Source organism: Lepidochelys kempii, chromosome 2 (genome assembly GCF_965140285.1).
Source record: "Lepidochelys kempii isolate rLepKem1 chromosome 2, rLepKem1.hap1, whole genome shotgun sequence".
Taxonomy (NCBI): Eukaryota; Metazoa; Chordata; order Testudines; family Cheloniidae; genus Lepidochelys; species Lepidochelys kempii.
In genome coordinates, this window is record NC_136381.1 from 1699111 (window position 1) to 1716490 (window position 17380).

General features: G+C 56.1%; 1 protein-coding gene across 1 annotated transcript in view; it reads left to right on the plus strand.

Moving 5' to 3' along the window:
- WDR97 (WD repeat domain 97) overlaps nucleotides 1-17380 on the plus strand; it is a 74039-nt gene that overhangs the window by 16747 nt on the left and 39912 nt on the right. The window contains exons 8-14 of the mRNA XM_078851919.1: nucleotides 212-344; nucleotides 1160-1287; nucleotides 2758-2833; nucleotides 3385-3540; nucleotides 11051-11206; nucleotides 13659-13799; nucleotides 14708-14837. Coding sequence (XP_078708045.1) covers nucleotides 212-344; nucleotides 1160-1287; nucleotides 2758-2833; nucleotides 3385-3540; nucleotides 11051-11206; nucleotides 13659-13799; nucleotides 14708-14837 — 920 coding nt within the window. The remainder of the gene's footprint in view (nucleotides 1-211; nucleotides 345-1159; nucleotides 1288-2757; nucleotides 2834-3384; nucleotides 3541-11050; nucleotides 11207-13658; nucleotides 13800-14707; nucleotides 14838-17380) is intronic.

Sequence of the window (17380 nt, forward strand, 5' to 3'; positions counted from 1 at the left end):
CAATCAAGCACACGGTCAAACTGTCCCCACAACAGATGCTCAGATACTCACCAACACAGCCTCCCTAGGGCAGCCCTTAGCGTACCTCCTCTCAGACAGATCCCAGGCAAACTCCCTCTGTTAGCCTCTCTGCTGTACGCCGCTCTGCTGCTGCGGGGGGCTGTGCCGATCGACGCTCCCCCGCCACGCGACCTCTCGCCTCTCTCCTCAGGCACCTCAAGCTGAACACGATCCCGGAGAGCCTGGCCTTTGGGAACGAGTGCGGGGACCTGCTGCTGGGCGTGGAGCAGCATCTGCACCGCATACATCACAGCAAGTTCCTGCCCAGGCTGTATCTCACCAAGGTACGGACCGAGCTTGGGCCCAGCGCTGGGGGCAGGGCAGCACGGGCTGGGCAGGGCCCTGTCACAGGTACACACGAACCAGGCTGCTCAGGGATACCTGCCCCAGGGGCCTACTCTGTGCACAATGTCTGCCCGGACTAGCCCTGTACCTAGCAACCACGCCGCCATGGCTGGAGGACCTCCCCTCCCCCCGGTGCACCTGCTTTGCTGTGGCTGGAGAACCTCCCACCCCCCCGGGTGCACCCACACCGCCATGGCCGGAGAACCTCCCCACCGTGAGTGCACCCTCTCCACCATGGCTGGAGGACCCCCCAACACTCGGACACAGTCTGCTGGGAGAGGCCGGGTCTGGAGTAGCCGGGAGCGCCCCCCATAGACAGTGCCCTGCCCCACTCCTCACAGTGCCCCCTGCTGGGAGAAGCTGGGGCTGGAGTAGCCGGGAGCGCCCCCCATAGACAGTGCCCTGCCCCACTCCTCACAGTGCCCCCTGCTGGGAGAAGCTGGGGCTGGAGTAGACAGGAGCTTCCCCCCCAGCCAGCTCCTGCCCCACTCCTCACAGCGCCCCCTGCTGGGAGAGGCTGGGGCTGGAGTAGACAGGAGCTCCGCCCAGCCAGCTCCTGCCCCGCTCCCCACAGCACCCCCTGCTGGGAGAGGCTGGGACTGCAGTAACTGGGGGTCCCCGGAGATGCAGTTAGACACTGAGTGGATGACGTGGGGGGACCAGTTCTCTTCCATCAATGCCATGTGTGCTGCCCTCCCCTAGGAGCCCCTGCCCCTCCGCAGCTGGCTAGACTCAGGGCCTCTTTCTCCTGCAGCTGCTGTGCATGAGCCTCCTAGACCCCGTGCAGGACGCTCCTTTTCCCATCAGCGAGGGCTCACTGCGGCCCCTTAACAAGGACGCCAGACAACGGTTGCTCCTGGACCCTCGTTCCCTCTCTGTCAAGTGAGCCCAGCCAGGGGTCTGCCCCACGGTCAGGCCGGGTGCTCCAAGCTCCTGCCAAATACACGGTTCCACACCGCCATGGCCAGAAGACTTTCCCCCCACTCCCTGGGTGCGACCCCTCTGCCATGACCAGAGAACCTCCCCCCCGGCTGCACCCACACTGCCATGGCCAGAGGACTTTCCCCCCACTCCCTGGGTGCGACCCCTCTGCCATGACCAGAGAACCTCCCCCCCGGCTGCACCCACACTGCCATGGCCAGAGGACTTTCCCCCCACTCCCTGGGTGCGACCCCTCTGCCATGACCAGAGAACCTCCCCCCCCCCGGCTGCACCCACACCACCATGGCCGGAGGACTTTCCCTACACTCCCTGGGTGCGACCCCTCTGCCATGACCAGAGAACCTCCCCCCCCGGCTGCACCCACCCTGCCATGGCCAGAGGACTTTCCCCCCACTCCCTGGGTGCACCCCCTCTGCCATGGCCAGAGAACCTCCCCGCCCCGGGTACACCCACGCCGCCATGGCTGGAGGACCTCCCCTCCCCCCCCCGGTGCACCCGCTTTGCCGTGGCTGGAGAACCTCCCACCCCCCCGGGTGCACCCACACCGCCATGGCCGGAGAACCTCCCCACCGTGAGTGCACCCTCTCCGCCATGGCTGGAGGACCCCCCAACACTCTCCCCTGCTGTGCTCCATGTTGTGAGCTCTGCAAGCTCCATCCCTCATCCCCAGTGTCCTCAGGAGGAAGAGAAGTTTTCCGCCTGGACCGAGGGATTCTCTGTGGATGCAGAACGCACAGCCTCAGAGCTGGGTGTGGGGAGGGGTCGAGGGCAGTGGCTGCAGATCTGCCTAAGAGCAGTGTAATGGGGGGGCACCAGCGAGATACATGGGGGGAGTCCTCACCCAAAAGCAACTGTGGGCACACCCCACACACTCATGTGGTGACAGGCGGACGTGGGGACACATACACGTGGGGACAGACAGACAGATGGACATACCCACAAGTAGGGACAGATGGATGGCCAGACACACATGGGGACAGACAGACGGACACACAGACAGGCCCACCCCCCCACACCCGACGTTCCTGACCCGCGTGGCCCTCGTTGGGGCAACGCTGGGCGGCCCACCGGCGGCCCTGGGTCATGTCTCTTGGCTCGGGCAGCCCCTCCCACCCCTGCGGAGTGCAGCCCCAGGCAGGCTGCTGTCGCCCTGAGAGCGAGGGGAGGGGCAGCCCAGGGTCTGCTGCCCCAGGTGCGCTCAGGCAGGGGAGGGGACGTGCGGTGAGTGGGGGTGTTCTGAGATCCCGGGGGGACGCTGGTGCTAGTTTGCACCCGATGAGCCGTCTCTTGCTTCTGTGAGGATTTAGGGCCACGTGTCGGGGGTTGCCGCCCTGGCTGTGGCGGGCAAAGGCCGGTGGATGGCCTGGGGGCCATGAGCCTGGCTCTTGACAGGCGTGTCCCTCTCTGCAGGCTGTGCGTGCCGCTGCTCCCCTGGAAGCTCAAGAAGGATGAGGACTACTCTTGGGTGCGCCAGGAGAAGGAGGAGGTGACGCCTGATGGTGGGACGGCAAGCTGCTGGCCCTGCCTCCCCCAGCGCTGGTCTAGAGCACTTGAGTGATAGGCCAAAGCACCAATCCCACTGGGCCAAAGATTCTGCCCTGTCGGAGCTTGCTCGAGCAGGGATGCGGGGGCGAGGCTGGGAGGTGGCCCCTGTTAGTCAGTAAGGACATGGACGGCCCCTGGGCCTGCAGGGGCACGAAATCCAGGCACCAGACACTGGACACCAGGCCCCCAGTGTGGGTCCTGACCTCAGACCGTGGGAAAGGGCTGGCACCAAGCCCTGAGCCACAGGCACCTCTGGCCCATGTGCAGCCTCTGGCCCTCCAGTCCCTGCACAGCCCCCGGATCTGGGCAGCCGTCTGCTGTTCCCAGCCCCCCACCACAATGGCTGCTGTCGTGGGTGGGCTCTGCTGCATGCCAGTGGCTGCCTGGCAGCTGCAGACCCGCTTCCCAAGCCCTGCCACTTCCCCAGACAGTCATTGGGCTTCTCAGCCTGCCTGGAACGACTGTGAGCCAGGGCCCCTTTGAACGTTGCAGGCCTGTGCCCAGCTGGCCGCGAGGGACCAGGATCTGCTCCTCATTCAGCAGGGGAAGCTCTCCGCCGCCAGGAAGCCCAGGCTGCACAAGAAGCTGCAGGACGAGGCCTTTGAACGCTACATGCATCTTGTCTACAGGCAGCCACCGAGGATCCAGGTGACGGTGTGGATGGGGAGGGGGCTGGCAGTGGATCATGGGGCCCGGCCAGACGTGCTCTGTGTTCTGGGATTAGCAGGAGCTCTGCCTAGGAAAGGGCTGGCTGGGGGGCTCTGAGACAGACATAGCAACAGCTTGGGGGCAGGAACTACCCCATAGGTGGGACCCTCCTTCCAGATGATGTCATGGTGTCCTCTTGCACTGAGGAGACCTGTCCAGGGGAGGTAATCCCAAGTAGTAGGAAGAGACCGGGAATAGCAATGGGGAAATCAGTCATTAGAAATAAAGAGAGCTGGGCTTGTGGTGACCGGGAGAACCACATGGTGACTTGCCTGCTGGGTGCAAAGATTGCAGGTCGCTCAGACTTATGTGCAATGCTGGGGAGGAGCCCGTGGTACATGTAGGTACCAGTGACATAGGGGAAGGTGGGAGAGAGGTCCTGGAGGCCAAATGTAGGCAAGAGATTAAACTCTGGAATCTCCCTGGTAACATTCTCTGAAATGCTTCCAGATCCACGCACAGGGCCAGTTCAACAGAACTGTGGGGTCTCAGTGCATGGATGAGAGGATGGTGTAGGGCGGTGGGGTTTAGTGTTATTAGGAACTGGGGAACCTTTTAGGAAAGAAGGAGTCTGTATAGGAAGGATGGACTCCACCTAAACCAAACCGGAACCAGACTGCTAGCAAGAAAATTCAAAAGGTCAGAGGCATTTTTAAACTAAGAGCGGAGGGAAAGCTGACAGGTGCAGAGGAGCACATGGTTTGGACAGACATTCCTTAGGGGAGGATTTATTAAAGGGGATACTCTTTGGCCTAGTAAAGAGGAGAGGATGGAACTTGATAAAGTACAGGGAGGAATTGAAGAGAAACAGTCAAATGAAAAAAAGGCCCATTCAATTCCATCACATGAAGGCAGACAACTCAAAAGTGACAGATGTAATAAGTGCTTGTATACAAATGCAAGAAGACTAAATACTAAGATGGGTGAACCTGAGTGCCTTGTATTAAACAAGGCCTGGCAGAAACTTGGTGGAACACGTATAATCAATGGGACGCGGTAATAGCAGGGTATAAATTATACAGGAATGACAGTCGGTTGTGCTGGTGGGGCACTATATGTGAAAGAAAGTTTAGAATCAAACGAAATAAAAATCTTAAATGAATCCACATGTTCCATAGAATCTCCATGGATAGTAATTCCAGGCTCTAATAAGAATATAACAGTAGGGATCTATTATCGACCACCTGACCAGGACAGTGACAGTGACGATGAAACGCTAAGGGAGCTTAGAGAGGCTATTGAAATAAAGAACTCAATAGTAGTGGGGGATTTCAGTTATCTCCATAGTGACTGGGTACATGTCACCTCAGGACGAAATGCAGAGACAAAATTTCTCGATACTTTAAATGACTGCTTGGACACTTTTCAAAGACACCATAATAGAGGCTCAACTTAAATGAATACCCCAAATTAAAAAACAGAGTAAAAGAACTAAAAAAGAGCCACCGTGGCTTAACAACCATGTAAAAGAAGCAGTGAGAGATAAAAAGGCATATTTTAAAAAGTGGAAGTCAAATCCTAGTGAGGTAAATAGAAAGGAGCATAAACACTGCCAAATTAAATGTGAAAATGTAATAAGAAAAGCCAAAAAGGAGTTGGAAGAACAGCTAGCCAAAAACTCAAAAGGTAATTGTCACGGAGTCCCCGGGCGATGCTCTGGAACTGCTCCCTACGAAGCCAGGCCGGACTCTGGGGAAGTCTCCGTTCTGTGAGCAGCCTGTCTTCAGGGCAAGAAGCTCACACAGCTTCCACCTTCCTGGGGCTGACCTCGAAGCATTAAGCATCCCTTGCCCCTCCGTGTGCTTCCCACAGCGAGTCCACCCAGGTGGGGTCCTGGGGAAGCCAGAGGGTCCTGCACCCCAACTCCGCAGTCAGACGTGACTCTCAGCCAGCCAGTAAAACAGAGGTTTATTAGACAACAGGAACACGGTCTAACACAGACCTTGTAGGTACAGAGAACAGGACCCCTCAGCCGGGTCCATTTTGGGGAGCAATGAGCCAGACAATCCCATCTGCCCTTCACTTCTCATCCCCAGCCAGCTCCAAACCGAAACTCTCCCCAGCCCCCCCTCCTCTGGGCTTTGTCCCTTTTCCAGGCCAAAAGGGCACCTGATTTCTTTGTTCTCCAACCCTTTAGCTCTCACCTTGCAGTGGGGAAGGGCCCAGGCCATCATCTGCCAGGAGACAGAGTATCGGCCATTTATGTACCCTGGCCCTTTGCTCTGCAACAATTACACCCTCTTATCCCACCCCCTAGAGACTTAAGAAATGCCTAGGGGAAACTGAGGCACCCCTACAGTATTCAGAGGAAACATTAAGAACAGTCCCACTTCGTCCCAGTAATAACAAAATGTTTTTTAAGTACATCAGAAGCAGGAAGCCTGCTAAACAACCAGTGGGGCCCCTGGACGATCGAGATACAAAAGGAGCACTTAAAGACGATAAAGTCATCGCAGAGAAACTAAATGAATTCTTTGCTTCAGTCTTCATGGCTGAGGATGTGAAGGAGATTCCCAAACCTGAGCTGTCTTTTGTAGGTGACAAATCTGAGGAATTGTCACAGATTGAAGTGTCGTTAGAGGAGGTTTTGGAATTAATTGAGAAACTTAACAGTAACAAGTCACCAGGACCAGATGGCATTCACCCAAGAGTTCCGAAAGAACTCAAATGTGAAATTGCAGAACTATTAACTATGGTTTGTAACCTGTCCTTTAAATTAGCTTCTGTACCCAATGACTGGAAGATAGCTAATGTCACGCCAATATTTAAGAAGGACTCTAGGGGTGATCCCAGCAATGACAGACCGGTAAGTCTAACATCAGTACTGGGCAAATTAGTTGAAACAACAGAAAAGAATAAAATTGTCAAACACATAGAAGAACATGAATTGTTGCGCAAAAGTCAACATGGTTTCTGCAAAGGGAAATCATGTCTTACTAATCTATTCAAGTTCTTTTGAGGGGTCAACAAACATGTGGACAAGGGAGATCCAGTGGACATAGTGTACTTAGATTTCCAGAAAGCCTTTGACAAGGTCCCTCACCAAAGGCTCTTACATAAATTAAGTTGTCATGGGATAAGAGGGAAAAACCTTTCATAGATTGAGAACTGGTTAAAAGACAGGGAACAAAGTGTAGGAATAAATGGTAAAATTTCAGAATGGAGAGGGGTAACTAGTGGTGTTCCCCAAGGGTCAGTCCGAGGACCAATCCTATTCAACTTATTCATAAATGATCTGGAGAAGGGGGTAAACAGTGAGGTGGCAAGGTTTGCAGACGATACTAAACTGCTCAAGATAGTTAAGGCCAAAGCAGACTGTGAAGAACTTCAGAAAGATCTCACAAAACTAAGTGATTGGGCAACAAAATGGCAAATGAAATTTAATGTGGATAAATGTAAAATAATGCACATTGGAAAAAATAACCCCAACTATACATACAATATGATGGGAGCTAATTTAGCTACAACTAATCGGGAGAAAGATCTTGGAGTCATCGTGGATAGTTCTCTGAATACGTCCATGCAGTGTGCAGCAGCAGTCAAAAAAGCAAATGGGATGTTAGGAATAATTAAAAAAGGGATAGAGAATAAGACAGAGAATATCTTATTGCCCTTATATAAATCCATGATACGCCCACATCTTGAATAGTGTATACAGATGTGGTCCCCTCATCTCAAAAAAGATATACTGGCATTAGAAAAGTTCAGAAAAGGGCAACTAAAATGATGAGGGGGTTGGAACGGGTCCCATATGAGGAGAGATTAAAGAGGCTAGGACTTTTCAGGTTGGAAAAGAGGAGGCGAAGGGGGGATATGATAGTGGTCTATAAAATCATGAGTGGTGTGGAGAAAGTGAATAGGGAAAAGTTATTTACTTGTTCCCATAATATAAGAACTAGGGGCCACCAAATGAAATTAGTGGGCAGCAGGTTTAAACCAAATAAAAGGAAGTTCTTCTTCACTCAGCACACATTCAACCTGTGGAACTCCTTGCCTGAGGAGGTTGTGAAGGCTAGGACTATAACAGGGTTTAAAAGAGAACTGGATAAATTCATGGAGGTTAAGTCCATTAATGGCTGTTAGCCAGGATGGGGAAGGAATGGTGTCCCTAGCCTCTGTTTGTCAGAGGGTGGAGATGGATGGCAGGAGAGAGATCACTTGATCATTACTTGTTCTGTTCGCTCCCTCTGGGGCACCTGGCATTGGCCACTGTCGGTAGACAGGATACTGGGCTGGATGGACCTTTGGTCTGACCCAGTCTGGCCGTTCTTATGGGAGAGGCACTATATGTGAAAGAAAGCATGGAGTCAAGTTAGTAAAAATCTTAAATGAATCTAACAGTACTATAGAATCTCTATGGATAGTAATTCCATGCTTGAATAATAAGAACGTAGCTGTAGGGATCTATTACTGACCACCTGACCAGGTTGGTGAGAGTGACTATGAAATGCTCAGGGAGATTAGAGAGGCTATAAAAATAGAAAACTCAATAATAATGAGGGATTTCAACTGTCCCCATACTGACTTGGGAAATGCGACCTCAGGACAGGATGCTGAGATAAAGTTTCTAGACACATGAAATGGCTGCTCCTTGGAGCAGCTAGCCCAGGAACCCACAAGGGGAGAGGCCGCTCTTGTGGAGCACAGGATCTGGTCCAAAAGATGACTACAGCTGAACTACTTGGTGATAGTGACCATAATGTAATTAAATTTAACATCCCTGGGGGGTGGGGGGAGGGGAAACACCACAGCAGCCCACCATGGTAGCATTTAGTTTCAGAAAAGAGAACTACAAAAAAATGAGGAAGCGAGTAAAACAGAAATTAAAAGGCACGGTCCCAAAAGTGAAATCCCTGCAAGCTGCATAGAAACGTTTTAAAAAAACAACATAATAAAGGCTCAAATTAAATGTATCCCCCTACTTAAAAAAGTATGAATAAAAACCAAAAAAGTGCCACCGTGGCTAAACAACAGAGTAGAGGCAAAAAGGCATCCTTTAAAAGTTGGAAGTCAAATCCCAGCGGGGAAGATAAAAAGGCGCATGAACCCTGGCAAGTTAAGTGTGAAGGCTACTTAGGCCGGCCAAAAAAGAATGTGAAGAGCAACTAACAAAAGACAAAAAACTAATAGCAGGTTTTTTTTAACAACATCAGAAGCAGGAAGCTGCCAAACAGCCAGTGGGGCCACTGGACGATCGAGGTGCCAAAGGAGCACTCAAGGGGGATAAGGCCATTGCAGAGAAGCTACACGAATTCTTTGCATCGGTCTTCACAGCTGAGGATGTGAGGGAGATTCCCACATTTGAGCCATTCCTTTTAGGTGTTAAATCTGAGAAACTGTCCCAGATTGAGGTGTCAGTGGAGGAGATTTTGGGAACAAATTGATAAACTAAACAGGAATAAGTCACCAGGACCAGATGGTATCACCCAAGAGTTCTGAAAGCACTCAAGTGTGAAATTGCAGAACTATTAACTGTGGTATATAACCTCTCATTTAAATCAGCTTTTGAACCAGATGACTGGAGCATAGTTAATGTGATGCCAATTTTTAAAAAAGGCTCCAGAGGCGATCCCAGCAATTACAGGCCAGTGAGCCAAACTTGAGTAGTAGGCAAATTGGTTGAAACTATAGTCACGAACAGAATTATCAGACACACACATGAACACGATTTGTTGGGGAAGAGTCAACATGTTTTTTGTAAAGGGAAATCCTGCCTCCCCAATCTACTAGAATTTTTTAAGGGGGTCAACAAGCATGTGGATGAGGGTGATCCAGCTCTTCAGCAAAGTAAGCTCTCATGGGATAAGAGGGAAGGTCCTCTCATGGATCAGCAGCTGGTTAAAAGACACGAAACAAAGAGTAGGAATAAATGGTCAGTTTTCAGAATGAAGAGAGGTAAATAGTGGTGTCCCCCAGGGACCTGTACTTGGCCCAGTCCTATTTAGCATATTCATAAGTGATCTGAAAAAAGGGATAAACAGTGAGGTGGCAAAATTTGCAGATGATATAAAAGCACTCAAGATAGTTAGGTCCCAGGCAGACTGCAAAGAGCTACAAAGGGATCTCACAAAACTGGGTGACTGGGCAACCAAATGGCAGATGAAATTCAGTGTTGATAAATGCAAAGTAATGCACATTGAAAAGCATCATCCCAACTATACATATACAATGATGGGGTCTAAATTAGCTGTTCCCAATCAAGAAAGATCTTGGAGTCATTGTGGAGAGTTCTCTGAAAACATCCACTTAGTGTGCAGCAACAGGTAAACAAGTGGAAAGAATGTTAGGAACCATTAGGAAAGAGTCAGATAATAAGACAGAATATATCATAATGGTACTATATAAATCCCTGGTACGCCCACATCTTGAATGCTGTATGCAGATCTGTTCACCCCATCTCAAAAAAGATATACGAGAACTGGAAAAGGTTCAGAAAAGGGCAACAAAAATGATTAGGGGTATGAAACAGATTCCATATGCAGAAAGATTAAAGACTGGGACTTTTCAGCTTGGAAAAGAGACGACTAAGGGGGGATATGATACAGGTCTGTAAAATCATGACTGGGGTGGAGAAGATGAATAAGGAAGTGTTATTAACCCCTTCTCATAACATACAAAACAGGGATCATCCGATGAAATTAAAAGGCAGCAGGTTTAAAACAAACCAAGGAAGTATTTCTTCACACAACACACAGTCAACCTGTGGAACTCATTGTCAGGGGACATTGTGAAGCCCAAAACTATAACTGGGTTAAAAAAAAATAGATAAATTCGTGGAGGACCAATGTCTGTTGACCAAGATGGTCAGGGATGCAACCCCACGGTCTGGGTGTCCCTAAACCTCTGATTGCCAGAAGCTGGGAATGGGCGACAGGGGATGGATCACTTGATGATTCCCTGTTCTGTTCATTCCCTCTGAAGCCTCTGGCCCCCACCACTGTTGGAAGACTGGAAACGGGGCTGCCTGGCCATTGGTCTGACCCAGTGTGGCCGTTTGTACTAAGCATAGTTACTTGGGACTGAAACCGATGGCTGTGTCGTGACGGTGACTGCCCCCCCAGGGAGGGGGGAGAAAGAGATGCTCTGGTGCGAGCCCACAACATGCAGGCCAGCTTGCACTTTACAGAGTCTGTGTGTCGGGAGCACAAGGCTCGCTGGGGAGCTGGCCCCATTGTGCTCAGCTGGAGGTATTCGAAACACCCTCCATGGGGAAGCTGAGTGTGTGGTGCATGAGGCCCGCTTGCAGGGGGTGGCGCGCTCCGCAATGAGCGCCTCGAGGCAGTGCCAAGCCGACGTGTGGGGCGTGGAGAGCACAGGGCGTGGGTGGCCGCCCGGGCCCCCTCCAGGCTGAGTACCTCACCATGCAGCCTGGTGCTGCAGGCAGATTTCAGCTGGTGCCCGTGGCGAAGGCAGAGCTGGCTGATGGCTCCCTCCCTGCCTTTCCACGCAGATCCCCCACACCGATTCCTTTGATGCAGACGTGATTCTGGAGGCCTGTCTCCTTGGCCCACTGGTACCGAAACTCTACGGCCTGGCTGCTTCTCACATGTTCCTAGGGGCCTTCCCTGAGGGTGCCGAGGAGGACGCGGAACGTCCGCTGATCAAGGTAAACACATGCCACCATGCCGGTGGGTCGGCTGAGTGCAGCCCTGTCCCTGCCAAGGGCCCACAGCTCTCCCACAGGGCTGGCGCCATGGCACAGATGGGCGCGGTGATGCATGGGCTTGTCGGAGCCATGCCAGGACTCCGGGAGCGCTCCTGTCTCCCAGGCCTGTGCTCCCAGCACCAGGCTGCGCTGTCTCCACTCTAAGTGGAGAGGTGACCTGCCCCAGTGCACTGAGCATGGGGCTACGCAGGAGCTGGGCGCCCCTGGGTCCTCAGAGCCTTCGGGGCCCCCTGGCTCTTTCCAGTCCCTGCCCCCCACTCTGCTTTTCTCACCACGATTCCTTTCCGGCTCTCTGACTGTGGGGGGCAGTGGCTGTGTCTGCCTCAGGCAGCGCAGCGGGGTGATGTCTTTGGAGCGGGGCAGTGGGGCTGCGGTTGTGGGGCCGGGCCGGTGTGTAGACGGCCGCGATTCAGTGTCTGGCAGTGCCAGTGGGGCCGGGTGCGTCAGGCAGGGGCTGGCTGGGGTGTCGTGGCCGGGCGAGCGCTGGCAGGGGTGTGTGTAGCAGCCGGTCACGGGATCAGGAATAGACTCTGCCGGCCACAGGCCCAGGGCCCCACAGCCCACCCCAGCCAGTCGCCCCGTTCTGGGCGGGTCGGACCCATCTCTGGCAGAGACCTGAGGGGCTGTCGCTTGGTTGCCCTCTGGGGTCTCCTGTGGGGCTGGTCGTGCCAAGAGTCCCATGGAATTAAAATATATTGGGGGGTGGTAGGAGTGAGGGGTGTGTGTGGGGGGGGGTGTGAGTGAGGGGAGGTAGGGTGTGAGGGTGACAGGTGGGGGGGTAGGGGAGTGAGAATGAGGGTGTGTGTGTGTGAGGGGGTACGGGTGTGAGGGTGAGGGGTGTGAGGGTGAGGGGTGTGATGGTGAGGGGGGTAAGGGTGTGTGTGAGGGGGTAGGAGTGTGGGGGTAGGGGCGTGAGGATGAAGGGTCTGTGTGTGTGAGGGGGTAGGGATGTGTGTGTGAGGGGGTGGGGTGTGAGGGGGTAAGGGTGTGAAGGTAGGAGTGTGTGAGGAGGTAGGGGTGTGAGTGTGAGGGGTGTGGGGGGGTAGGAGTGTGAGGGAGGTAGGGGTGTGTGTGAGGGGGTAGGGGTGTGAAGGTGAGGGGTGTGAGTGTGAGGGAGTAGGGTTGTGGGGGGGTAGGGGGTGTGAGGGTTGTGTGTGGGGGAGGTAGGGGTGTGTGGGGAGTGGGGGTGTGAAGGTGAGGGGTGTGAGTATGAGGGGAGTAGGGGTATGTGGGTGTAGGAGTGTGAGGGTGAGTGTGTGAGGGGGTAGGAGTGTGAAGGTGAGGGGTGTGGGGGGGTAGGGGTGGGGGTAGCAGTGTGTGTGTGTGGAGGGGGTAGGGGTGTAATGGGTGTGTGTGGGGCTAGGGGTGTGAAGGCGAGGGATGTGAAGGTGAGGGGTCTGTGTGTGAGGGGGCAGGGATGTGAGGGGTGTGAGTGTGAGGTGTGTGTGTGGAGGGGTAGGGGTGTGAGGGGTGTGGGGAGTAGGGGTGTGAAGGTGAGGGGTGTGTGTGTGAGGGGTAGAGGTGTGAGTGTGAGGAGTGTGGGAGGTAGGGGTGTGAGGTGTGAGTGTGAGGAGTGTGGGAGGTAGGGGTGTGAGTGTGAGGCGTGTGTACGTGAGGGGGTAGGGGTGTGGGGGTAGGGTTGTGTGGGGTGTGTGTGAGGGGGGTAGGGGTGTGAGGGGTGTGGAGGGGTAAAGGTGTGTGGGGATGTGTGAGGGGGGTAGAGGTGTGTGGGGTGTGTGTGAGGGGGTAGGGGGGTGGGGGCTAGGGGTGTGAGGGGTCTGTGTGTGAGGGGGTAGGGGTGTGAAGGGTGTATGGGGGTAGGGGTGTGGGGGGTAGAGGTGTGAGTGTGAGGGGTGTGGGGGTGTGAGTGTGAGGCGTGTTTGTGTGAAGGGGTAGCAGTGTGGGGGGTAGGGGTGTGTGGGGTGTGTGTGAGGGGGTAGGGGTGTGTGGGGGGTAGGGGTGTGAAGGTGAGGGGTGTGGGGGGTAGGGGTGTGGGGATGTGTGAGGGGGTAGGGGTGTGAGGGCTGTGTGCGTGAGGGGGTAGGGGTGTGCGGGGGGGAGGGGTGTGAAGGTGAGGGGGGGGGGAGGTCCGGTCCAAGCACCATCCCCGAGCAGGTGTCCCGTGGCTCCCCCGCTCTCTCTGCCCCCGTCTCCCCCTGGCCCCCCCGTGGCTGTGCTGTGGACACACAACCCGTCACGAGCCCCACTGCACAAAGCTGCAGCTGCTCCCCGGAGCGCGGGCGGTGCCGGGCGGTTTGGCCCCGTGGGCTCTGCGTGCCCCGCAGTGGAAGCTCCTGCCGGGTGCCTGGCGGTGGTGCACGAGGCAGCCGCACAGGTGCAGCGCGTGGGACCTGGGACGTGCACGGTGACAGCGAGCTCCTTCGTCCCCCAGGCTCCCGCGGCAGATGGGGTTTGCCGAGAGGACGCCCTGGAGCCTCCCGCAGGCCAGGGCTCACCTTTAGGGCTTCCGACCCCCAGCACTTCTCGAGGGCTGGAAGACTCCCTGCGCCGCACCTCGCTGGAAGGATCCGGAGTCAGATATCCCAGGTAAGGGCTTGGATGAATGCCGAGCAGGCTGGGGCAAGGCAGCAGGTCTGCTGCCGGATTTGATCTCGCCTCGGGCCTGGCTGGGGGTCGGGGGATACACCTGATCTCACCTCTGGGCTGGCTGGGGGAGGAGGTTCCAAAAAGAATGAGATATGTTCAGGGAGGATAGATCCATCAATGGCTATTAGCCAGGATGGGCAGGGACACAACCTGCTGTTCTGGGTGTCCCTAAACCTCTGACTGCCAGAAGCTGGGAGGGGATGACAGCGAATGATCCCGTGATAATGGCCCTGTTCTGTTCATTCCCTCGGAAGCACCTGGCACTGGCCGCTGGGCCTGCCGGGCTCGATGGACCATTGGTCTGACCTGGTGTGGCCCTTCTTTGATTCTTACGTTCTCTAGCCTCACAGCTGTTCGGCGGTGGGGGGAGAGCGGCAGGACAGTCCATAAACCACAGGGAAAGAGAGGGACCAGTCCTGGGGTGACTGGCAAGTTATAGAGGAGAAGGGAGAATCTGGCTTGGGGGTACTGACTGGCTGGGAGGGGTCTGTCTTGGGGGGATTATTCTCCTTTACAAACTTGGCCTCCATGTGCCCACTGCCAGAGCCCTGCGTCAGGCCCCGCGGCTGCCCCGCAGGAGAGCAGCGCAGCCAGGCCCGTGTGCTGATCCCCGCCCTGGCGGAGGTGATAACGTGGCTCACAACACAGCTCCCTTTGCTCCTGTCCCTTCCCCGCCAGGCGCTGGGCCCTGGCTGGGGGGTGCGTGGCCAGGCTGGGGAGTTTGCTGTGTCTCCCAGCCCGTTACTCGCCACGGGGCCGTGCCGGTGCTCAGCCTGGTCCCACCTGGTTGGAATGTCAGTTTGTTGCCTCCCAGGTCTCTGGGGACGTTCCCAGGTGGAGTCGGTGCTCCGAAGCTGGAAGGTGTCGCCACGGACCCCAAACCCACCCGCCTCGCCCCTCTCCGCACGTCTGTCGGACAGCGACGTCCCAGAGACGCCCGAGTCCCTCCCTTCCTCTCACCCTGGTACTCGCCTCCCTAGGGAGCACCCTGGGCCGCTGACACCCGTAATGGAGCCCGTCTTTGGGGAACAGGCGTGGGGAGGCAGGCTGTGGGGCCGGGCCGGTGTGTAGACGGCCGCGATTCAGTGTCTGGCAGTGCCAGTGGGGCCGGGTGCGTCAGGCAGGGGCAGGCTGGGGTGTCGTGGCCGGGCGAGCGCTGGCAGGGGTGTGTGTAGCAGCCGGTCACGGTGTGACGATGTGACTCAGCAGGGAGGGGGGAGTGTTGACCTGGGAATGTGCCCTGGGGATGGGAGACCTGAGAACCTGTCACCTGAGCCAGGAGGGGGAGGGGGAGGTGACACCTCTGCCCAGGAATGTGGACGGAGGCTGCAGCAGGGAACCTGCTGGGTGAGTTTAGTTTCAGTTTGGGGCTGGGGAGAGGAACACAGGGAACCCCAGGGCTGGGGTCTAAGCTCCCTGCTCCCCCAGAAGGACGTGATTGAGGGGTCCTGGTTGTACCCACAAGCTCTGTTTTTGGACTGTGTTCCTGTTGTCCAATAAACCTTCTGTTTTACTGGCTGGCTGAGAGTCTCAGTGGATCCCAGGAAGAGGGGTGCAGGGCCTGGACTCCCCCACACTCCGTGACAACTGGTGGCAGCGGTGGGATCTACTGCACCCCGTGAACGGCGCTTCCTGCAGTAAGTGACTGGGGAGCAGTAAAACGAAGGGGAATTGACGGGGACCAGGCGTGCTGAAGATTCAGAGAGAGACGGTTTCGGGGGGCGGTTAACCCCTGGGAATGTGTGACCAGAGAGAAAGACTTTTGCAGTAACAGGGTCCCCCGGGGGATTGCAGCGAGCGGTCCCAGGGGCGGAGGAATCTGCAGCTCGACCCTGGCAAAGAGGTGGTGACCTCGAGAAGGACTGGCACACGAGGGGCTTTTCCTGGAAACCGTGGGAAGCTGCCCGGCCTGCGAGGGGCCAGCAGGGAGATGTACGCTAAACGCCTGAAGAGCGACCTGGTGGAGCTGTGCAGGCAGAGGGGGCTGCGCATCGGGAGGTCCACCAAGGAACAGCTGATTGCCCAGCTGGAGGAGAGGGATCGCTTGGATGACCCGATCCCTGTCCCTGAGGGAAGCCGCCCGGCAGACGCAGCGTGGGCCCTGGGGCCTGACCGGGCTGGGAGGGGTCAGACTGCTGCTGAGGACATCCCGAGACCCTTCCTACCTATGTCCGGGGGAGGGGTTGGGGGAAGCCCAGCGAATACCGAGGGCACCCTGACCCCGGCACCCAGCAGGGGATCCTCCCGGCGGAGCTCCCCATCCCTGGAGCGGAGGCGGCTGGAATGGGAGAGGGAGATGAAAATGAGGGAGCTGGAGGATCATGAAAAACAACGTCAACATGAGCAGGAGGAGAAGGAGAAACAACGTCAACATGAGCAGGAGGAGAAGGAGAGGGAGCGTCAGGAGAAGGAGAAACAAAGACAGCATGAACTGGAGCTGGCCAGGCTGAGGAGCAGTGGGGCCCCGGCTGCGGCTGCGGTGAGTGCGGGGGGACCCAAGACTGCAAGGAACTTTGATAAGTGCTTCCTGGCCCAGCGGAAGGAGGGGGAGGACATAGATAGCTTCCTGACGGCCTTTGAGAATGCCTGTGAGCTGCACAGGGTTGACCCTGCAGACAGGCTCCAGTTTCTCACCCCCTTACTGGACCCCAAAGCCGTGGAGGTGTACAGCCGAATGACAGGGGCAGAGGCAGGGGACTATGAACTGTTCAAGCAGGCCCTGCTCCGTGAGTTTGGGCTGACCCCCGAGATGTACCGGAGAAGGTTCCGGAGTCAGCGTAAAACGCCTGAGGTCACCTACCTACAACTGGTCAACCGGATGCAGGGGTATGCCCGCAAGTGGACAGCTGGGGCCCGAGCTAAAGAGGACCTGCTGGACCTAATCGTACTGGAGCAGCTGTATGATCAGTGCCCGTCCGACCTGAGGCTGTGGTTGGTGGACAAAAAGCTCGAGAACCCCCAGCACGCAGGGCAGCTGGCCGACGAGTTTGTGAACAGTCGGTCAGGGGGTAGCCGGGAGGAGTCCCAAAAGAACAGGCCCCCCCCGATGCAGAGAGAGAGTCACCAGGGGGCCTCCCAGCGGGGAAATAGGGAGAACCCCCTCCCACGGGGAACGCCTGGCGTCGGGCCCCTCCGACCCGCTCGAGGGGACCAACGTGACCTGAGCTGCTATCACTGTGGCCAGAGAGGCCACGTACGGTCCCAGTGCCCCGGGCTCAGGGACAAACTGAGCAGACCCAACCTACCCAGGGTTAACTGGGTAGGGACTCAGCTGGATGAGGGGCAGACGACCCAGGAAAGGGGGCCTACCAGTTTACCACCTGCCCCGGAGGGAAGAGTACCCCAGGCCAGCTTCACCAGAGGGCTGGAGGCTCTGGACTCAGGGTGCTCGGTTTACAGGGTGGGCGCGGGGCTGTCCCTCCGGAGAGAGTGCCTTGTTCCCCTGGAGGTGGATGGGAGGAAGGTCAATGGATACTGGGATACGGGCGTGGAGGTGACGCTGGCCCG